Source organism: Coturnix japonica, chromosome Z (genome assembly GCF_054131305.1).
Source record: "Coturnix japonica strain WE chromosome Z, WE-NBRP24, whole genome shotgun sequence".
NCBI lineage: Eukaryota > Metazoa > Chordata > Aves > Galliformes > Phasianidae > Coturnix > Coturnix japonica.
Window position 1 is genome coordinate 11488721 of NC_140702.1, and position 9121 is coordinate 11497841.

A 9121-nucleotide genomic window follows, 5' to 3' on the forward strand; every position below is an offset into this window, starting at 1 on the left:
TGCGCACTGAGAATTGCAATCTCTTAGTTTCCCCAGTCACGTATCCCACTGGTTTTGTGGTTTTGTTTCTCCCTTTTTGATATGTTTTAAGAAACCACATTAAAAATCATAGTGAGATTTGTTACTTCAAATACTTAATGTTATTATATATTTAATGAGGGCCGCTCTGAAAGTAATGCTTCCTATATTACACTGTTGGTGTTGCAAAAGTGTTCCATCACTTCCAGAGCAGTGGAGTGTGATTACTTTGCACCTGTAAGACATAGCTATGGAATCAGTGCAGCCTCAAGGTATGCACATATTTGCTGCCAGCAACCAACAAATCCTCCTCTCATCTCGGTAGCTGCTTTGTGTGAAAGATGAAGACAGCCTGGGAGACTTCACTGTGGGGATGATATTTTAAAATTTTATTGATTGATTGATTGATTCCAGATTGGTAGCTGTTATAAGGATCTCTTCTCAGCCCCCTGGGCATTTGGATTGCTTTCTGCTACACTCTCTTCTTTTCATTCTCTGGTTGTAAGTACTTCTCCTGATGCTTGAGCAGGAAAGCAAAGACTTGCTCTCTATAACTTCCTGGAGGTTATAGTGAGCTGGGGGTTGGCCTCTTGTGTAATCAGTGACATTAGGAAATATTACTTCTCAGAAAAGGTGGTGAGGCATTGGAATGCACTGCCCAGGGAGGTGGTAGAGTCGCCGACCGTGGGGGTGTTCAAGAGATGTTTGGACATTGTGTTGAGGGATATGATTTAGCTGGGAATTATTGGTAATGGTTGGAGTAGATGATCTTCTAGGTCTTTTCCAACCTTGATAACTGTGATTCTGTGACTTGGCCTGTGTGACATCTTGGAAGGCTTTGTGATCCAAGTTTAATACAAGTCATGTTCCTAAGGATGGACGTCTTTGCAGGGGCAGAAACAAAGGGATGCAAATTAGTCCCCTGCAGACTATATTGCCCCCACCCACTGTTCTTCCATGTCTTATTTTGTACATTGATGGGGTAGTGGCCTTGAAAGACCTTGAAGAAAAGGCGATGGGGTCCTTAGGAACAATGTATGCCAGTTTAAAGATCTGGTATGTCCTTCAGTGGAACTGCATGCTGTTGCTGACTATCCAGTCCAAAAATGGATATGTATCCCCATGCAAGGGAACAGCTGTGTCATTGGAGGTTTAATCAGAGCCATCTTGACAAAGGCTGACAGCAGCAGCACAGTGATCTGAGCCAGCTCTGTCGTCGTACTGCCGTATTCGTTTGACATCTGTCAATTACTCCAGTTGCCACAGAACGGACTGCTGGGTGGGCATCATTTTTCAAAGGCTGGAGGGCTGCAGCAGAAGGAAACAGAGCAGCAATTAAAACCCCCAATCTGCAGAGAGCCACCATCTTCCACTCCGGACCATGCCAGCCCCACCTACTGCTTTTCCTGGCCAGGAATAATGGGTGGGACATAGGGATCAGCTGGAAGCCACTGCTCAGAATTGCCCCACCTGCCCCAGGAATGCTCCTCTGCCCCTGCAGCATTTTCTTAAAGCAGGGCAAGGCACAGCTGCACACTGCCCAGGCTCTGCCCCCTGCCCCTTGCCCCAGCACACACAGCAGTGCCCTCACTCACCGCTGCAGATTGCATTCAGCTTCTCCCGACCTTGTTTCCTGGAGTGCTGCATAGCCAGCCCTAGGGAAAAAACTCTCATCAGACCCCCACTCCTCAACACAATCCCATGAGCACAGACCCTGGCCCCACCAGCCCAGCCACTTCCCCTCCCGTGCTGCAGGCAGGGACAGTGCCCAAGGGAAAACCTAAGGAAGGCACCCATCCAGGCATGGCCAGGCATGGGCAGGATTTATCTGGGGACTGCAGGGCTGTGCCTTGCTGCCAGGGCAGGGCTGAAAGAGGGACCAAGGGGCTGGGCTCACCAATGAATTCAACAGCCTCATATCGCAAAGGGGCCTGAGAATCGTCTAGGTATGACAGGCTCTGCCACAGGTATTCATCCACTCTCCTCCTGCTCTGCTGCAGCTGGAGAAGAACACAAAGGCATGAGGCTTGCAGAGTCTCCCCAGCTGCTGGTGCAGCCCCTTCTGCCAGCATCCCCTTCCCCAGAAAAGGGGCAAGGGCTCTGTAGTTTTTCTTACCAAACACTCCTTGATCTCCATTTTTCTCTTTCTCTGGGCCAGGCGCTTGAGCGTCTTCCACCCGAGGAACTTTGCACAAGCTATGAGGGTTTCCCTAGAGGCCTGCAAAGCAACAGATGTAGGGAGATGGCAGCACAGACACACATCCCAAGAGTTCTAGTGCTTGCCAAACTTGCCCTCAATTCCCAAAACACCCCTGATCTATCAGCACACCATTGCCTGCACACTGGACAGGTCTGAAATTTGTACCTCTGCAACGCTTGGGGTCTCATCACTCATTTGAAACAGCAGAGGAAGCAGGCCTGTGCACACGACGTTCTTCATGCTTCTCTTTTCACAGAATGTCACTGCTTCCATCACATCCTTGAAGAGGCGGATGGAACCTTCTCGCACTTCACTTGACACCTGAGGGAGGACAACAGGTGGACCTCACCAACACACTCTCACTGCCCATGGTGAGCATGAGTGTAGGCATGGCTGATGTGAAAGGAGGTGCTCTGGAGTCACATTCTGCACAGAGGTGCCGTGCAGTCATGCAAAGCAATGTAACAGGTTTCCAGCATGGGGTTGTCTGTGCCTCAGAGTGCTCCTCCAGCCACCCCACCAGGTCAGGGCAGAGCTCCCTGGGCACCAGGACCAGGAGGAGATGGGGCTGGCCCTTGGCAATGCCCCTGAGGCACATGCTGCCTGCTCAGCTTCCATCTCCCTGCTATAGCACCTGGACAGATGCATGGCACTGGTAGCAAAGGAAGCACTTGGCAGTCTGCAGGTAAGCTTTGTCAGAAGATGCTTTGCACAGGAGCCAGGCTGGGACCCAGTGCAGAGGCTTACACCAGCAACAACTACTAAGCTGCCAGGGACAAGGCAGGCTGGGCTGCAGGGCCCAGAGGATATCCAACAAATGCCCAGGGGAGCAAAGAGAGGAGACCAAGCATACATTTGCAAAATTTAGCCTCCTGCAGCTGACTTACATGATTGAAAAGATGCAGGAGCTTCCAAGCCAGATTCACAGCAATGGAAGAGAACCTTCTCTTCCCTGGATGACTCATCACATTTGCGAAGATCTTCACTGCCATCAGAGCAATACGTGTGTTCGCATTGTTCGCAAACTGCAGTGTCTCCATGATATTTGGCAGCAGGTCCCCTATTCCTCTTGCCTGTACAAAACACATCATTTCTTTTCATCAAAAGGGCAATGGCCATCCTGAAATAAAAGCTCTGATTACGGAGCACCACATGCATGCCTTGCTTCCTGGCAGCTACCACAAGAATGGCAGCAGCAAACTCTGGACAGGTGGTACACTGTTAGGGATGGGGGGGACAGGAGAAGGAGGGCAGGTGAACAAGGACTCTGTGTCTCCTGCTCAGCCTCCCCCTTTTACAACATGCCCCCAGGTAACCCATCTGGAAAGGTCCTGGAAATCTGCCCAAACAGCCACTGGGCCACACCATGGCTGTCACCCGAACTCCTGACTCTCAGGGAAGGCCAAGGCCCAGTATTGCCTACTGCCCCAGCGCCAGGATGCCAACAGGAGTGTTTCATTTGACAAGGTCCAGCTCACCATCTCAGGTCTCTCTGACATCAGCAAAAGGCCTTTGAGCACTAGCCAGAGTATTGGCAGGCTTTTAACCTTCAAAAGCACCTGAAGCAGTTCTGGCTTATACAGCTCTTGCAGTTTCTCTTCAGTGGGATGCATCACCTGAAATAAAGGCAGCAGTGAGAGGCAGGCAGAGGCTGCAAGACTCTCTGCACACTGCAGCTCCTGGCTCCTCCTGCAGCTCAAGGCAGGGCACCAGAGATGCACGACCTGGCCTGGGGCAGCTGTGCCTTTGGAGGGCCCCATGGTCCCTCTGTGCCCCAGACCCAGATCAATACAGGATGGCTTTTTGGCTTCCTCCTGCCCTCTGACCCCGTATAGCCTCTTGCTGTCACACCTTTGAGGGGTGATTGACCAGCAGGAGCTGGCACAAAAATGCCACCAGATGTTGGTGTCCATGAGCTCTTCCTCTCCCTATCCCTACAGCCTGCTCAGCCTGTGCGGACACCTTCCCTCTCCCTGGCTCCAAGCATGGCCCCAATTCTACTCTGCCCTGCCCTGGTTTTCCAGTGTTGGGAGTAAGGCAGGAGGGAGGCAGGGAGCTAGGCAGAAAGAGCCCTGAAGAATAGCATGATGACTTGTCTGGTAACTCACAGCCAGAAGAAGGAAGCCCAGCCTCGTTTTGGTGACATTCAAGATCCCACACAGCATTTGGCTTTGGAGGATACTGAACAGTTCAGCCAAGAAGTGCTCTGAAGTCAATGCCAGTGAAAGCAATCTGTTCCAGATGTCCAGGGTGGTACTACAAAGAGAAATGCTGTGTTAGCAGCCTCAGACTAGCAGAAACACTAAATCATAGTCTGACATGGCAACTGAGCACCTGGTGGAAGGCAGGGTGAACCCAGAGAAGCTCAGAGTAAGAAATGCAACTGAGTCACTGGAAGGGGGGGAGTCAGGATCCATCCTCTCCCAGACCTCATTTAAGGGGTAGCAGAGGAAGCAAGGTAGCAATGGAAGCAAGGGTATCTCTCTGAAGATCCCGGTAAACCTCAGGTCTTCCAAAGTTAAGCAGCTATTTTTCCTTTGTTTCTGCATCCGTGGCTACTGCACATGAGCTTATCCTTGCTTGCTGCAGTCTGGGAACCTGCTAACCCACTGTCATTGAGGGGCAGGGCAGGAGCCTGATGGGGGGCTCTGGGCTGCCATGGTTGATATTGGCTGCTGCAGCCCACCAGCACTGGAAAGCACAGTGGAATGGAGGGCCTGCTCCTCAGGATGTCCTGCAGCTTTCCTTGGCTCTGGCAGCGGGAACATCTGAGCCCTGCTCTTCTCATGGAACAAACACGCAGGCTGTCAGGGCTGGTACCTGTCATTCTCAGGAAGGTCAATCAGCACACTCATCAGCACATCCCTGGGAAACTCCATGGCCAGTACATCCAGCACAGAGAAGAGGATCTGATGTGCTGATGCGTTGTTGCTTCCCAGGTTTCTCTGGATGAACACCAGAATCTCTGGCACCTGGTGGGAGGACAGAAGGAGAATGCTGCTGCTGCTGTAACTGCAGCCATTTGCCACACTACCACTATTATTACTGCCCTTCCCACAGCTCTTTTCTGCCTTAAAATGGCTTTGGATGCCCAAGAGCTGTGGAGAGTAGGTCAGGGCACAGCAATCCAGCCTGAGACTGCTTACATCTGTCAGCCAGGTGGCAGGATCTCTCAGAATCACATCCAGCATCGTGTTGGCCCACTTCTTATTGTCTCCGCTGGACTCTTCCGTGGTCTGAAGGATCATGCAGATGATGTCTCTCCAGTGATGAGGCCGGACAAATTTTGCAGATGGCTATGGCAAGAAGGAAGGAATGGAGGGAAGACACGTCAAACTGAGTGAGAGAGCAGGGCATGGAATGGGAGGACCAGAGGAAAAGGAAAGATGAAGCACCGTTGCTTCAAGGTAACTGCATGCCAAAGTCTTGTCTCCCATCTGTGCCCAAGCTTGTCTCACAGGTACTCCTGAGCCGTAGGCTGCTCTGGGAAACAGGGAAGAAGAGACAGCCTGGCTGGAAAGTTCCTGGCTCCTTACCTCCTGACAGGAATTGCTATTGCTGGCAATGAAACTGCTGAGATTCCAGAGCCGTTCCATGGCCCTTTCTTGTACAATTTTGTTCTGGGTGTTGGTGAAGCATATCAGCACCTGTGAGGAGAGAAGCTGCTGATGCCCACTCCAGCAGAAGCAGTACTGCTGAAACCCTGGCTGGAATCATCGCATCCATCCAGGCTTTCCCTGAGCTGGAGCCAAGCCCTTCATGAGGCTACTGTCACTGATGTCCCTTGTAGGCTCCTGCTGCTGCCCATGTTGTTCCTATGCAGTAGGCTCTAATTCTGTCAAAGAGAACTCTGGGGACAGAGCTATGCAATAGACTGACCTCCAAGATATTCCACAGCTTCTCAATGTTGGAGGTAAGCTGGCTGACCACCAACATCTGCAGCATGTGGTCCATAGCATGCAGGGTCTGTAAAGAGAACGACAGACTCTGAAAGTCTTCCAGAAAGCCCTCTCACCGCAAGAAAATTGCTGTGAATCCCTTTGAAGACCAAGGAAGGACACCCGCAGATGCATGCACAGCATGGGAGAGGTTCTGTGGCCACAAAACTGCTGTGAGCAGACCACGCTGTGAGCACTGGTTGTTGCCAGGCCTGTGGCAAGAGTGAGAGGGAAGGGAAAGGAGTGTGGTGGGGAAGCGAGGCCATGACCCCTCTGGCAAGGATCATTTGTAAGGTCTGCACATGAATAATTCAGAAGCATGGGATCTCCAGTAGTTTGCCCAGTACATACGTGATTGTAGAGGGCAATGTTCAAGTCCTCTCTTGGTGGAAGGTAGAAGACAGATTTGAAGCAGGCATTTAAGAGACCTCTTATTTCATCCTGCTCAATGGCCTTCACTCTGCTGCAAATAGAGAGACCTTGTGTTGGGAGCAGTGGCTGGATTTTGAGGCAGGGGTGGAACAGGTCCTCCCCTGGGAAGGGCTCCCTGGGAGGGATGGGGAGCCCTGCTGGGAGGCACTTGCTCCACGGGGTTGGCCCAGGGGGTAGAGATAGTCCTGCTGCCTCCTGCTTTGGGTGAAGAGCCGAGACCCTGCAGGGAGCTTCAGGGCTTCCTCCAGCATCTGGAGAAGACCAGAGCAAGGGAGAGCTGAGGGCCTCCCTGCTTACATGGGGGATGCCTCCTGGCTACAATCATGGCTGCCATAATTGTGCCCTGGGGATGTGGTGGCAAAACCAGGGGCTGGGCTGGTACCTCAAGCTGGTGATCGCAAGCATGGCCTGGTACCGCAATGCTGTGCAAAGCTTGTCCACAGGCTCATTCTCCAGCAGCTCCTGCAGAGCAGAAATGGAATGGGACTTCACGCTGGTCAGCAGGGCCACAGAAGCTCCAGTGCCCCCTGCCCAGGACCAGAACGCAGAGGTACCCTGTGTCCCACTGCAGAGATCTCAGTGGTACCCACAGTCCCCCTGCCCACCCCAGCTTATAAGGATGCCCAGTCACTGGGTAGCTCTGCCCCCTCCCACAACCCCTTATATTGTCCCCTCACCTTGATTTTCTCTGCCAAGTTATTTTCATGGCAGAAAACAGCCAGGCCCTCACATGAGTCCTTCTTACTGCTGACTTTGCAGATGTTGCAGATGCTCTCCAAGAACATCATCTTCAACAGCTCGTCCTGGGAACCACAGAAAGACAAGGAGGGAGTGTGAGTTGGGAGAACTGTGTCCAGCAGGCCCAGAGCATTGCTGGGTTTAGAGTAGTGCAGGACGCCTGGAGGGCAGCAGTTCTGTCCAGCCAGCATCCCTCCCGCAGTATGAAGGCAGTCAGAGGGACCATCTGGGGATGCCAGCGCAGCTGAGTTTACCTTTTCTGTACTCCTGAGGTACTTCTGTATGACATCCATGGCCTCCTCCTTTTCAGAGAAAGGCAGGGAATCAGCACCTAATCAAGGAAGAAAGAGAGCAGTGATGTAGAGGGGCCAAAGGCGGGTGCGAGCAGAGGAAGGAGCTCTGGCCGTTCCAGCCCTGGGCTCGCTCCACAGGCACAGTCTGCCCGTGCCTGTCAGGACAAGGGGGCCTGGTGTCAAGCAGGGGGCACTCGCTGCCCCAGCCCTGCCCACCACGCTGGGGACCCTCACTCACCACAGTGCAGAGGCTGCACCTCAGTCAATTCATAGGGCTCTGGTTGAGATTTTCTCTCATGGGGAGCCCTAATCTCCTTCCAGGCCACCTTAGGGCGTTTAGGAGGTTTCTTCTCCATCCCGAGGGATGAAGGCTAAGGGTAGGGATACAGCAGCTGTGGGGCTGCCAAAGGTAAAGCAAAACGACTTGGGCTGCGCTCGGGGGCTCTTCGCCAGACCCGCACACTCCTGCCCTGTTTCCTCGCTGTCCTGACGGACACTGCAGGCCATGTGCTGTCGGTGCCAGCTATGCCTGCGTGTCACAGAGTTGGGTCACAAAGGGCCCCCCAAGACCCGCTGCCCCTCCCGGGCGGGGCTGGTTCCAGAGCCTGGTTGGAATGGCTGTAAAAGTCCAGGCATTTGCACTATTGCCTCAAAGTTTGCTGAGAATGGACAAGTCCAAATAATTCCCAGGCAAGGGCTGACAAATCCTTTTTTGGAGGGACACAGATGGACAAGGCCAGGGGCAATGAGAGAGAGAGAGAATGTGCAGATGAGTGGCCATGGTCTTTTGTGTGGGCTTATCTCCAGGAAGATGGCCGTCTCAGGGGGTGCTGCATGTGACTCACCCAAGCAGCCAGGAATGTTAGGTAGGTAGGAGAAAGAAGGATAAAAGAGGGATCAGCAAGCATGAAGTTAGGTTTTCTGACATCAGATTCCTCACAGTGTGAACAAGGAGGAGTTCTGACATCAGATTCCTCATGAACTGACACCTGCATGCTGAAGAAGATGCCCTCATGTTGAAGCACAGGATAGGTATCTGGCTTTGGATCCCTTGCTGCTCCCTTACTGCTGCCAACGGACTCTCACTGGCCTGCTCCGTGAGACCCTGCTGCTTCCTCCACTACCTGCTCTGCGCTGACTGGTTTGCTGCTTGTGGCCAGCCACTCCGTTGCAGCTCCCTTCTGCTGCTGCTCTCCCATTTGCTTTTGCCTTGGACCAACAGAACTCCATGTGCTGGGATGCTGCTGCATCCACGTGGTGACTATCCCCACTTCACGCAATTCTTGCTTTCTTCCTACCTTTCTTATCGCCTGCTTTCCTCTCCCCATCACCCTAATTCTTGGTAGTCGCCACTTTGCCTTCCCCATCTTCTAAGTTGACTAGTATTTGTAATAAACTGGTCGGACCAACATTTGAACCGTTGTTTCTTAATCACATGCCGGGTATTATACATCAAAGAGCCTTGCTTCCCTCCTATAGATTGGAGTGAGATAATGGCACAG

General features: G+C 52.5%; 1 protein-coding gene across 1 annotated transcript; it reads right to left on the reverse strand.

Annotated features, from left to right (window-relative positions):
* Nucleotides 1-399: 399 nt before the first annotated feature.
* On the reverse strand, nucleotides 400-7975 carry LOC107306599 (uncharacterized). Its single transcript, XM_085530012.1, has 16 exons — nucleotides 7858-7975; nucleotides 7266-7657; nucleotides 6971-7050; nucleotides 6508-6619; nucleotides 6098-6184; nucleotides 5755-5865; nucleotides 5365-5514; nucleotides 5039-5190; nucleotides 4327-4474; nucleotides 3697-3834; nucleotides 3106-3291; nucleotides 2384-2539; nucleotides 2135-2236; nucleotides 1916-2018; nucleotides 1614-1673; nucleotides 400-1326 (listed from the first exon to the last, which is right to left on the reverse strand). The coding sequence occupies exons 1-16, from the start codon at nucleotides 7973-7975 to the stop codon at nucleotides 1175-1177; spliced, it is 2247 nt and encodes a 748-aa protein (XP_085386138.1). The 3' UTR covers nucleotides 400-1174.
* Nucleotides 7976-9121: the final 1146 nt, after the last annotated feature.

Excerpts from the sequence above, each read along its gene's own strand:
- LOC107306599 (XM_085530012.1), bottom strand. The coding sequence starts at position 7,975 with ATGGAGAAGAAACCTCCTAAACGCCCTAAGGTGGCCTGGAAGGAGATT. Across the intron at positions 6,620-6,970 it reads CTTGCGATCACCAGCTTGAG|CAGAGTGAAGGCCATTGAGC; the intron begins GTACCAGCCCAG and ends CTCTATTTGCAG. Across the intron at positions 4,475-5,038 it reads GACCTTCCTGAGAATGACAG|TACCACCCTGGACATCTGGA; the intron begins GTACCAGCCCTG and ends TTCTCTTTGTAG.